Source organism: Carcharhinus amblyrhynchos, chromosome 6 (genome assembly GCF_965287045.1).
Source record: "Carcharhinus amblyrhynchos chromosome 6, sCarAmb.v2.hapA, whole genome shotgun sequence".
In the NCBI taxonomy this organism is placed as follows: domain Eukaryota; kingdom Metazoa; phylum Chordata; class Chondrichthyes; order Carcharhiniformes; family Carcharhinidae; genus Carcharhinus; species Carcharhinus amblyrhynchos.
In genome coordinates, this window is record NC_137329.1 from 123700435 (window position 1) to 123714060 (window position 13626).

Below are 13626 nucleotides of genomic sequence, written 5' to 3' on the forward strand. Positions count from 1 at the left end.
CAGTACAAAACAGCTGCTTGATTGGCGCCCAATCCGCCAACTAAACATTCATTCCCTCCACCACTGACACACAGTGGCAGTCATATGTACGATATACAAGATGCACTGCAAGGCTCCTTAGACAGCACCTTCCAATCCCGTGACTGCTACAGTCTAGAAAGACAAGAGCAGCAGACACACGGGAACAGGAGGACCACACACCATCCTGACCTGGAAATATATCACCATTGTTTCACTGACTTTGGGTCAAAATCCTGGAACTCCTTCCCTAACATCACTGTGGGTGTACCTACACCCCCGGGACCGCAGCGGTTCAAGAAGGCAGCTCATCACCGCCTTCTCATAACAGTTAGGAATGGGCAACAAATGCTAAGAGACAGCAATAACCACACCTCGTGAACTAATAAATAAAATCTTGGTGCAAAACATTCACTGTTATCAAAACAGAACGTGTACATCTCAAAACGTGTTAGCATATAGTAGGTATCGAACGCACATCAGAGCCAAGTACCATTTTCAACCTTTTACTTAAGTAAAGCATGAGACGTCCAGCATAAGTAGGAAGAAAACTGTTTTTAATGGCACACCAGGCAACATCAAGGAGACTTCAGACTCTGTTTAAGAACAAAAGGTATTTATTGATAAAGAGAAACTTGGTACAAGGGTTTGCAGGCCGTCCAGCTGCTTCAGTCTTAACATGCTCCCTACAAGGATCCCCGATGAGTTCTGCCCAAGAGAGGACTCCATCCTTTGGGGTGATCACTGATCCTCAGTTCCCACTGGTCCATCAAGCCAGGTGATCCTCTTCTCCTGTGCTGTCTTAAGGAGACAGACACCATGATCACTACATTCTCCCCCTTTAACTTTTTTTTATGCAGTCTTCAAAATTGATTCACTCAAAACCACAAGCTACGCACAAGTTAGATATTTGTAAATTGATGCAGTGATTGTTCACTGATGAGATCTTGAACCCTGACCTGACACTTCTACGACTGGCTTTAGTTATTGCACAGTTTCAGATATGGTCTTCTTCCATACAGACTTGCTGCTTTCAGAGTTCTGCTCTAGTCTGTGCGCCGACCAAGGGTCAACATACTTTACTCTGCAGTGTCATTCTCCAATCCTTCATTGATCCTTTCCTCTGTCGAGCTCCCGACTCCACCATGCATACAGCTACCATCACCACAATACAACACAGTTGCATGTCTTGACACAAGTTGCGTCAGAGAGAACTAGACAAAGCAGCAGTTTGGGAAGAGAAGGACGCTCATTCTCAGCCTGTCACTTGTGAAAGAAATGGCTATGTACTCTATTTCTGGTACTTGAGTCACGTGATAAACTTTCTTCTCTTCCTAACATTTCTATTGGCAGGTTTCCCATCAAGCGTGATAGTATATTGGTTATTGTGCATTTCTGTTTGTGTGACCATTTCAGCAGTCTCATTCTGCCATTTAATCAACCAGTTTCCTTCCCTTCCCAAATGTCTGTCTGGTTTGTTCTCTCTGGCACAATTTCCACAGCTGAGTGGCTTAATTTTCCCAATCTCTTCCTTTCATCATGGCCAGCACGGTGGCACAGTGGTTAGCACTGCTGCCTCACAGCGCTGGGGACCCGGGTTTGATTCCCAGCTTGGGTCACTGTCTGTGCAGAGTCTGCACGTTCTCCCCATGTTTGCGTGGGTTTCCTTCAGGTTCTCTGGTTTCCTCCCAAAGTCCAAAATTGTGTGCGTTAGCTGGACTGGCCATGCTAAATTGGTCCTGGTGGTCAGGGGGACTAGCAAGGACAAATGCACGGGATTATGGGGATAGGGCCTGGGTGGGATTGTGGTTGATGCAGGCTTGATAGGCCGAATAGCCTCCTTCTGCACTGTAGGATTCTATGATTCTATAATCTTCTGTATCAACTACTCTTTCACTTGGACCTGAGTAGTTCTTTATTCCAGGAATCTGCTTTTGTAATCCATTCAGTTTTTCCGTTTGAATTTCTTCCAAGGTAAATCCATCATTTTCTCCAAACAACAACTATTTCTCCCTTCTCATTGCTTTGCACGTTTCCAGACAATTGCCGTGTTCCTTTTGTCCAAGTTGCATCTTCTCGCTTTGGGTTTGTCCATTGCTATTTCCTTCCCCTTCAGCAACTCTGGACAGTTTCTGCCTACCTGCAAAGTGATCATTTCTCCAGCTCATTTGTACATTCCACACAACTGGTTGCGCAATCATTCAAATGGATCTCTGCAGGATTCCCAATATGGCTTTGATGAACGTTAGCTCTGCTGCAATAGTGCAGTGACCCTTGCAGTTGACGCAAGATGTTGTATATGAGCACCATGGATCAAATCTTTCATGTGTTTCACTGAGACTAGCAGTTCTCTCACCCATCACAGAACTAATAGCATCCATCATGTGGAAATTCCTTGGTTCTTCTCAAGTTCCACGCTACGACTTCTGTCACCAAGTTCTGCTTGTGCTTTTTCTTTCAACCTTGTTTTTACCTTTTATTCACATCTTCCTGCTCTGGTAGGTGGCATGGTGGCACAGTGGTTAGCACTGCTGTCTCAGAGCATCAGGGACCCGAGTTCGATTCCGGGCTTGAGTCACTGTCTGTGTGGCGTCTTCAGGTTCTCCCAGTGCCTGCGTGGGTTTCCTCTGGGTGCTTCAGTTTCCTCCCACAGTCTGAAAGACATGCTGGTTAGGGTGCATTGACCCAAACAGGCACCAGAGTGCGGCAACTAGGTGAATTTGCAGTAACTTCATTGCAGTGTTAATATAAGCCTTACTTATGACTAACAAATAAACTTTATTTTATAACTCTAGTTCCTTCACTACGTTGTGGTGAAAGTTGTCCTGAGTCTTACTAATAGATTTCCTCGTTATTTCCACCTTTTCCATGGCGCTTGTTTTTGTTTAGCTTTGATCGAGTTGGGCCGTTTCTCATTTAGATTAGGATCTCAAACCTTTACCTCATTTTTGATTTGCTATAGCTCTCGGTTAATCTTATCTTTTCTCTTCCGTCTTACTTTTTCTTCTGCTGCGGCTTGTCTGACTTTGACTATTTGCAGTTTTATCGTCTGCTTGTAGTTTATTGCTAAAACTTCCAAGGAACTGCTCATCACAGTACACCGGGATGGGGAAAGGGAGGGCATTTAATAGCCTGAAGAGAAGGCACATGATAAAAGAAAATGAATACACACCTGTAAATGTCCATTATGTCCTTCACCATAAGCCTCCAGAGGTATTTGTAAAGGTAGGAGAGGCAGGTGAAGATACATTCCAACAGGTGTGTGTCCTGTGTGTTCAGCAGGGAGATTATAATTATGAAGAAGTCTCTGAAGTGCGGATAGAAATCCGTCTGCAGATCTCTGGCTAGCTGTACCACCAGGCTGTAATATACAAACAGTGGACACCAATTATCACACCACCACTGTACAATTATATAGACCTGTCATAGCAAAAACAGCCCGACATCCTTGTGCATGAGTCGCAAAAACCCAGCTTGCAGGTGCAGCAGGTGGTCAGGAAGGCGAATGGGATGCTGGCCTTCATAGCGAAGGGGATTGAATATAAAAGTAGGGAGGTCTTGCTGCAGCTGTATAGGGCATTGGTGAGGCCGCAGCTGGAGTACTGTGTGCAGTTTTGGGCGCCGCACCTGTGCAAAGATATTTTGGCCTTGGAGGGAGTGCAGAGGAGGTTTACTAGGCTGATACCGGAGTTGAGGGGGTTGAACTATGAGGAGAGGCTGAATAAACCAGGCTTGTACTCGTTGGAGTTTAGAAGAATGAGGGGAGATCTCATTGAGACGTATAAGATGATGAATGGGATGGATAGGATAGAGGTGGAGAGACTCTTCCCACTGAAAAAAGACAGTAGGACTAGGGGGCACAGCCTCAAGATAAAGGGGGGGCGGTTTAGAACGGAGTTGAGGAGGAACTTCTTCACTCAAAGGGTGGTGAATCTCTGGAATTCTCTACCCATTGAAGTGGTGGAGGCTGCCTCGCTAAATATTTTTAAGAAGCGGGTTGATGGGTTTTTGATAAGAGAGGGGATTAAGGGTTATGGGGAGAGGGCGGGAAAGTGGAACTGAGCCACGACAGATCAGCCATGATCTTATTGAATGGCGGGGCAGGCTCGAAGGGCCAGATGGCCTACTCCTGCTCCTATTTCTTATGTTCTTATGACATGCTTAATAGTAAGATTAACAACCCTTGACACCTGGTCGCGTAGTGATATCAAAGCACGCTTATCCTCCTGCAACATTATATAAAATGTACAAAGTGGGGGCGATTCTCCCAAAAAAGTGCTGCATTCGCGGGAAAACTGGTGTAAATCATGATTGTTTTTCCAGTAGGAGTTCAGGCTTGAATCTCCCGCACTCAGTGCAACGCAGAGGTCACAATCGGGAGTATCACTGAAAGCTCGAGGGAGGCAGAGTCTATTCACACCAGAGTCTGACAGTTCCAGAACTCTGCACTTGCGCAGTGGCCCCGAACTGTCAGCCTGCAGTTTGCTAGCCAGCCTGGGACTGCCACAGTGCTGCCCGGGTCACTGCCTGTGTAGAACCATAGAATATTACAGCACAGAAACAGGCCTTTTGGCCCTTCTTGGCTGTGCTGAACCATTTTTCTGCTTAGTCCCACTGACCTGCACCTGGACCATATCCCTCCACACCCCTCTCATCTATGTATCTGTCCAAGTTTTTCTTAAAAATTAGCGCGTCGGGATGGGAGAATCGTCCCCAGTGCGTCTATGGTTGGTGCCTGTGTGCACTTTCTCTGGGTGAATTGTGGGAAAGAGTTAGTCTGTTCAGATCCTTACTCAAGCAGAGGCTGAAGAGCCACACTGTTCTTGATTTGAAGATGGTTTTGCAAGCTTTCCACCACTGCATTCTGATGGTACACCAGCTGATTAAAAGACTGGGTTTTTCCATGCACCTCATTGTAAAACGTAACTATAAAAGAAAAACAGATTGGAATCCAGTCAGCAAGTTACAACCGTGCAGATTTTGACTCTGGATCACAGCCTTTCATCAGTTTGGCTCAGCTGTGAGACCATAAGACATAGGAGCAGAATTAGGCCACTCGGCCCATCGAGTCTGCTCAACTATTCAATCATGGCTGATACTTTTCTCATCCCCATAATCCCGATCCCCTTATTAATCAGGAACCTATCTATCTCTGTCTTAAAGACACTCAATGACCCGGTCTCCACAGCCTTCTGGCTGAGGAAGTCCCTCCTTATCTCTGTTTTAAAGGACCATCCCTTTGGAACGAAGCCCCATTCCACAAACAGAGGACACGGGGTTGCACCGCCGGGCGGATCCTGAGCCAGCAATCCACTCTGCCTCTTGGTTGGGGAGGAATAGGGAGCTCGCCCACTGTCTGAAACAATACCGACCAACAATCAGACAATATCAATTAACACAACCACTTTCGCCACTGCTGTATGGAATAACCTAAACAGTGACTGCTCTTCAAAGCAAGTCATTGAGTGCAAAGTGCTTGGGAACGTTAATGGCAGATGTGATAATCTTCCTCCCTTTAAAAGTTTAATTCACTATGGAAATTAAGTTGTAATTCCAGCCATGGCCAAATATTTAATTCACTTTTTTCTGCAAGATTAAGGACACTCACTTCAAATGAAGGACTGTGGGGCTGCTGGGGCTTATGAAACGATCGTTAGAAACTGCTTTTGCTGATGTGGAAATTAAGGCACAACAACAACAAGGCAACTCTGACAGCAAGAATGGAAAAAAAAAACTTATCAAACAAAGCCTCATTTGAGGTCAGCGGTTGCGCATTCAGATAAAGAGAATAATCCAACCTTGTGTCAGTTTCATAAACACGTACGTGATTAACATAAATCCTCAAATGCGGCTAAAGGGGCAGCTCTGCTGCCTCACAGCACCAGGAACCAGGTTCAATTCCAGCCTCGGGTCACTGTCTGTGTAGAACCATAGAACATTACAGCACAGAAACAGGCCTTTTGACCCTTCTTGGCCGTGCCGAACCATTTTTCTTCCTAATCCCACTGATCTGCACCTGGACTATATCCCTCCACACCCCTCTCATCCATGTACCTGTCCCAAGTTTTTCTTAAATGTTAAAAGCGAGCCTGAATTCACCACTTCAACCGGCAGCTCATTCCACACTCTCACCACTCTCTGCGTGAAGAAGCCCCCCCTAATGTTCCCTTTAAGCTTTCCCCCTGCACCCTTAACCCATGTCCTCTAGTTTTTTTTCTCCCCAGGCCTCAGTGGGAAAAACCTAATTACAGGAAGGATATTAATAAGGTTGAAGGAGTGCAGAGAAGGTTTACAAGGATGTTGCCGGAACTTGAGAATCTGAGTTAGAGAGAAAGGTTGAATAGGTTAGGACTTTATTCCCTGGAGTGTAGAAGAATGAGGGGAGATTTGATAGAGGTGTATAAAATTATGATGGGTATAGATAGAGTGAATGCAACTCCACACAGGCAGTGGCCTGAGGCTGGAATTGAACCCTGGTCCCTAGCGCTGTGAGGCAGCAGTGCTAACCACTGTGTAACCGTGACATCCATTTTCAAGAATTTATCCGCTCTGGAGTACACCGGATAGTTCAGCGCATCACATTGGTTTACTAGATTATCCTAACTAACTGGAGTGAAAACCAGCTTCCATGTTTCACTGAAAACTGTCAAAAGGTTCAGGCAGATGTTCGCAATGTAACCGTGTAAATGAAGCAATCCATACCATAGTATTCCGTGCAGTTCAGGTCTCTCCATTTCTCCAGCCCTTCATAAAAATAGGTTTCGACCTCCTAGGATGAAAAGTGCAGGCTTTCATATTCACATGCAACAGAGTTCAGTTTGCAACCACAAGCACAAAGAGAAGACTGGAATCACAATATCGTTCACTATACTTCAGAGCAGGAGCAAACATATTGCACGCCCACCAGTCCTGTAAGTCTGCCCCACAAGCCTAGGTAGCTGTGCCCGATGCTCATGTCTCTCACTCACTGGTCTGTGCTGCCTGAATCTGAGCATTTGGAAAGAGTCGTTTGCAGTGCTCCATGGTTGAAAAATCCCAAATCAGAACTGCAAGTTTGTCAGCACTATCAGATATGCAGGATTTAACAGGATAGATATTGCAGCTTGCTGTGTAGCCAAGTTAAAAAAAAACCTCGTTCTGGACAGTATGCCAACCAGTCATTAAATGAAACTGTCTTTTGTTAAAATGGGGTAAACGCAGTAAGAAGTCTCACAACACCAGGTTAAAGTCCAACCAGTTTATTTGATAGCAAACCCACCAGCTTTTGGAAACACTGTTCCTTCGTCAGGTGTCAGGTGAGCTCACTATCAAAGAAACTGGTTGGACTTTAACCTGGTCTTGTGAGACTTCTTACTGTGTTTATCCCACTACAACACTGACATCTCCACATCATGACTACTTTTGTTAAAATACACAACCATTGGATTAACCAAGCAATCTATCACTAGGGACGCAATGGATCTAAACTTCTTTTTATTTATCCAACGCTGGCAGGATCCAGCATTTATTGCCCATTGCTAATTACCCTCCATTTCAGAGGGCAGTTGAGAGTCAACCACATTGCTGTGGGTCTGGAGTCACATGTAGGCCAGACCGGTTAAGGACGGCAGATTTCCTTCCCTAAAGGATGTTAGATTTACACTGGAGCTCAACATGAAGTCGGATCCACAAGCATCAACCATGGCTGGGTGGGGGAGTAATTTTACAAGTCAGAAGCTTGGAGAATTCAAATCTCATTCTAAGATTGGAGCACAGAATCCAGGTTGGCAGTCTCCAGGTGCATTACTGTTACAGATGCCAACTTTCAGATGCAATGTTTAATCGAGACCCTGTCTGGTTATTCAGGTGTAAGAGAACCCTTGGAGCTGTTTTGCAGAAGAGCAAAGTTCTCCCATGTCCTGACCAACAGGCACCCTACAGCTAAATAACACTCTCACCAATCATCAGATCACACTGCGAATTGTGGGATCTTGCTGTGCAAGTTGGTTGTCATGTTTTCCTCCATTACAACAGTGGTTGCGTGTAGAAAAACAATTATGCGTGTAGAAAAACAATTATGTGGCAATCAACTGCTTCAGGACATTCTAATAACATAAAAGGCATGATACAAATGCAAGCTGATTCTTAATCACAAAGATTTTCACACTTCACTGTGCTCCAAGGCAGTGAAGGTTACAAAAGCTTGAGTGTCTATACAGAAGGACCTTAAAGAAGAACACCTAATTTTTACACTGCGCCACTGGTTAATTTAGTTTTAGGAATGCAGGGGAAACCAAAACAAGGCTTTTTTTCAAGTCAATGAGCACAATTTTTTAAAAAAATGACTGTTCAGGATGACAGCAATTATATTGGAGTCCACTCAGCCCATCAGACCAATGCTAACCAAAAGAAAAAATGCTGGAAAATCTCAGCAGGTCTGGCAGCATCTGTAAGGAGAGAAAAGAGCTGATGTTTCGAGTCCAGATGACCCTTCGTCAAAGCTCTTTTCTCTCCTTACAGATGCTGCCAGACCTGCTGAGGTTTTCCAGCATTTTCTCTTTTGGTTTCAGATTCCAGCATCCACAATAATTTGTTTTTAAACCAATGCTAACGTTTCAGACCTGCTCCCGTTTCCCCTTTCCTCCACTTTGCGTCTCCTTTTTCAAATCTTTATCCAATGTTTTAGACTTTGTCTCAATAACCCCTTGTGGTGAAAGCATTGCCCAACAATCTTTGATGTGAAATTTTAAATCCCTCTGTGTTACTCCAGATATTTGAGGGAGGTGATTAGAATGTATTCATTATCTAAGGGCCTGTGCCGTGAGTCATTACCTCAGCATAGCTCCCAGTTCTATCAATCCGGTGAATTATATCGATATTCACATTCGCCAATCGCTCAGAGAAGGTGAGAAACTGCAAACACAGAAAGGTTCAACTCGTTTATCTCAAACATTGCACATCATCCAGAATCACTGCACACAGCGCGAGGCCAAAAGCAAACCTTCTACGCGACTCAGTCGGGTAATAAACTGAAGCAATTGCTTTTTGCTCTGTCAGCAACATCCTCCACTGCAACTTCAATCAACATTCAAATTTATTTCAATATCGCTCTCTGCAATAAGGGAATTTTCCAAAATAAGTTTTGGTTCATTTTTAGGTCACCTATCCATACAGACACATGTCCAACATCTCACCAACTGGCAGCACCATTCCCATGATTACGGAATGTTCCCATTTGGGAATAAACAGTGCCTTCCATGGGAGACAGCGTACTTCAGGACTGCTTGACAGTTTGGAATCGAGTAAAGTTTATTTATTTATTAGTGTCACAAGTAAGGCTTACATTAACACTGCAATGAAGTTACTGTGAAATTCCCCTAGTTGCCACGCTCCGGTGCCTGTTCGGGTCAATGCAGCCGAACCAGCACGTCTTTCCCGCTGTGGGAGGAAACCGGAGCACCCAGAGGAAACCCACGGGGAGAACGTGCAAACTCCGCACAAACAGTGACCCAAGCCAGGAGTCAAACCCAGGTCTCTGGCGCTGTGAAGCAGCCGTGCTCATCAGTGTGCCACCATGCCACCCCAGGTCGAGTGCAGCGTATGGTATATTCACGGTTTTGACTTCAGGCTAAGTGCATGTAAATTATATTTCAAGGCATAAAACAAACCTGGCCTTTTGGCTATGATCAAGTATTGGATCGAGCCCAAGATCCAACAGCTTGGATCATGTTTGTCTCCCTTGTGAGGACCTTCAATTGGAACTAATTGGAATTTGAATTTGGTTTCCTGGACCAAGCAAGGAATGGATTTGGATTTGCCTGGTCCATTCTGAGCACCGACTTTGTAACTTTAAGGATGGAGTAAAAAATTTTTTTTTTTTTAAAACTCCAAAGTAAAACAGAGCCGGACTCTCTTTCAGGATTTTTACTCCAGTTTGCTGTCACTCAGATCCAAGTCCAGCTTCAAACTGCATTTCAGCTGCAATTGTGGCCCTGGTGTGAAACAAAACCGATTCCCAGCAACAGCCTCTATATTGGCAGCAGAAATTGTTAGAAAATGCCCAAACACTAGCTTGATAACATAAGAACATAAGAAATAGGAGCAGGAGTAGGCCATCTAGCCCTTCGAGCCTGCCCCGCCATTCAATAAGATCATGGCTGATCTGTCGTGGCTCAGTTCCACATTCCCGCCCTCTCCCCATAACCCTTAATCCCCTCTCTTATCAAAAACACATCAACCCGCATCTTAAAAATATTTAGTGAGGTAGCCTCCATCACTTCAACGGGCAGAGAATTCCAGAGATTCACCACCCTTTGAGTGAAGAAGTTCCTCCTCAACTTAAAATGCCAGCATTTCCCGTGTTAATCAACATGATGCTCAATGCAGTCCATTCTGCGCAGCAACCTCTGAGGTTCAGGACAGGTTCACCACGTAGAATCCCTACAGTGCAGAAGGAGGCCATGTGGCCCATTATGACTGCACAACAACGATCCCACCCAGGCCCTATATCAATAGTACAGGAGGAAGCCATTCAGCCCATTGAGAATGCACCAACAACAATCCATCCAGGCTCTATATATCCCTTTAATTCCGTGCATTTACCCTGATAATCCTCCTGACACTAGGGGGCAATTTAGCACAGTCAATGCACCTAACCAGCACATTTTTGAGACTTTGGGAGGAAACCAAAGCACCCGGAGGAAACCCACGCAGACACGGGGAGAATGTGCAATCTTCACACAGACAGTGACCCAAGCCAGGAATCGAATCTGGGTCCCTGGCGCTGTGGTGGTGATGCTAACCACCATGCCACCCATAAAAGTTGGAAACGGTTGGCATATTACAGTCAACTGTTCTGGGTGTGAAGCCATACAAAGGACCACAGTCCATTCAGCTCGCCATGTTTCTGGCTATTCTTCACTGAAGCAATCCAACTCTATTGCCCCATTCTCTCTCTGAACACCTTCGCCTGTAGAAAACATTTAAGACACAACAGACTCTGCCTCAAATTCTCCTTGTGACATCAGTCCATTCTGCGCAGCAATCCCTGAGGCTCTTTTCCCAGTCAATGACTCTCATCATCTAATTGATAGGAAGCATTCGCTTCAGCAAAAGCTTTATTTCTTTTAGAAAGAGATACTAAATGTCCGTCTCTTGCAGGAGAAACTGCTTATTAACCCCAAGCTCCTCTGGGTGTCTCTGTAATGGGGGAAAACTCTGGAGAAGCTCAACTTCTCTCTACCTGGGTTAACACAAATTCTACGCATTTTCCAAGGCTGATCCCAGATTCTAGAGTATCTCTATGTTTTCCAAAGGCGATTAAATACATGAACACATATCACAACCAAGAATCAGCCAATGCATACAACCTGGTGAGATGGCGCCCAGAATTCTCTGACGTTTGTGCTCCATCGCCAGCAAGGACGGAGAATTTGGTGCTCAGCCAGATCTCCGCTCACTGCAGCAGGACTGGAGAATCCCACTGGCATGGACACACAATTTGTCTACAGCAGGGCTGGAGAGTCCCGCTGGCACGGTTTGGACGGAGAGTCCCGCCGGCACGGTTTGGACGGAGAGTCCAACCGGTGCAGTTTGGACAGAGAGTCCCGCTGGCGTGGACAGCCGGGGGAATCTCATCCTATCCAAATGGGAAGCAAAGAGGCCTCACTACCCAACTGGGCAATGGTTGGCTTTCAGCATGTGGGTATGCCGGCGTTGGACTGGCGTAAACACAGTAAAAAGTCTGACAACACCAGGTTTTAGTCCAACCTATTTATTTTTAGAACTCTCCATTCACCTGACGAAGAGGGTGTCCCTCGAAAGCTTGTGAGTATATTATCAAATAAATAGGTTGGACTAAAACCTGGTGTTGTCAGACTTTTTACTGGCTTTCAGCAAACAGCTTCCTCCCCTCCTATCTCATAATATTTGGATATCTGATGTTAGAGACCAGCTCTGTGTTGTGATGTCCCGGGGATATTCCCCCAGGATCGGGCACAGCACTGTCCTGGAAACTGATCCTGAATTGCTGGGTCCTCCCGGTTAGTCCGGGAGGATTGGCATGGTGACCAGGCCGGGTGCGGTGGGGGGGGCTCCGCCGCTCACCCGGTATCTGTTCTGGGCCCGCTGCTGGCTGGGTTTGTTCTTCATGGCGGCGGCTGGACGGAACGGGAGACTCTCGGAGGCCGGGACAGGAGCTCGCTCGTCTTCTCTCCCCTCACTGGGCCGCACGCCGCTCGCAGCTGAGCGCCGCCATCTTCACTGCTGCATTGTGGGAAAGCACGCCACGTGACCCCCCCAGGCCCGACGTCACTGGGAGAACTGACCAATGACAGCCCGAGCCTATACCGGTGGCCACGCCCCTCTCCGCGCATGCGCGGCGCGGGCAGCGCCTGCTGACTTTTCCCTCCCTGGATGGGAGGCCATTCAGCCCCTCCAGACTGGGCCAGCATTCAGCACCCTTCCATTCATGCTGCTGCTTTGGGCACACTGCTGGTTTATTAAATTTATACAAATAAATGGAAAATGACAATAACGAAGAAAATTACCCTGACGTTACAAACCTGCCCTCTTCCGTCCTGATGGACATGGGCAGCAGATACATGGTAACACCAGTACCTGGAGGGTTCCCCCCCCGTCACCATCCAGACTTGGAAATCTAACTCCCATTCCTTCACTGTCACTTGATCAAAATCCTGGAATTCCCTCCCTAACAGCACTTTGGGTATACCTACACCTAAGGGACTGCAGTGATTTACAAAGGCAGCTCACCACCACCTTCTCAAGGGCAACTCGAGGTAGGCAATAAATGCTGGATTAGCCAGCAACGTCCATATCTCATAAAAGAATAAAACCGATTGACAGAGTCGTTTGATAACACCTTCAAGTAATGAGTTAGGATTGGAAAACACCACTCTTTAGGCATTTATTTGGTATGCACTACTGGTATTTGTACTCATTTACTCCTCACTCTAAGTCATGGTTTCTGGATTAAGTGCGACTAACATTTTGACTTGATTCGATTTATTATTGTCACATCTATGCATATACAGTGAAAAATATTTTTCCTGCGCGCTATACAGACAAAGCATACCGTTCATAGTGAAGGAAAGGAGAGAGCGCAGAATGTGGTGTTACAGTATGGAAAGATCAACTTAATGTGAGGTAGGTCCACTCAAAAGTCTGACAGCAGCAGGAAAGAATCTGTTCTTGAATCAGTTGACACATGACCTCAGACTTATGTATCTTTTTTTAACATTAAAACATTTTAAGAACATGTGCTGCAACCCAAGGGGAGACAACAGGATTCTTCCTGTAGTTTAATGGTTAAGTAACAGGAATAACAAAGCATGTATTTCTTTCAAGCAGGTTAGAATAAATACCTCTCCGAGGACTGCTGTTACTGTGTCAATCTTTTAAAAATTGATATGCATAATGAGGATCAGTGCCGAGAGGGAGCGTGGGAATGTGAGAATGGAAGGTAGCTTCAACCGTGGGAGATCATTTTTCAGACAACAGCATTCCAAGCAAGACAGTACAAGGGTTCTTTTTGCAAAGGCTAATTGAAGAAGTTGTATGAGTCAGTGAATCACAGACTGGGAAAGTCCCACATTCTAAACTGTAGCCTGT

General features: G+C 45.6%; 1 protein-coding gene across 1 annotated transcript in view; it reads right to left on the minus strand.

Moving 5' to 3' along the window:
- Positions 1-12244, minus strand: part of utp20 (UTP20 small subunit processome component) — a 139105-nt gene extending 126861 nt beyond the window's left edge. Inside the window, exons 1-5 of the mRNA XM_080191390.1 lie at positions 12103-12244; positions 8830-8910; positions 6721-6787; positions 4812-4944; positions 3191-3379 (exon numbers count right to left, since the gene is read on the minus strand). Coding sequence (XP_080047516.1) covers positions 3191-3379; positions 4812-4944; positions 6721-6787; positions 8830-8910; positions 12103-12147 — 515 coding nt within the window. The 5' untranslated portion in view covers positions 12148-12244. The remainder of the gene's footprint in view (positions 1-3190; positions 3380-4811; positions 4945-6720; positions 6788-8829; positions 8911-12102) is intronic.
- Between the last annotated feature and the right edge of the window lie 1382 nt (positions 12245-13626).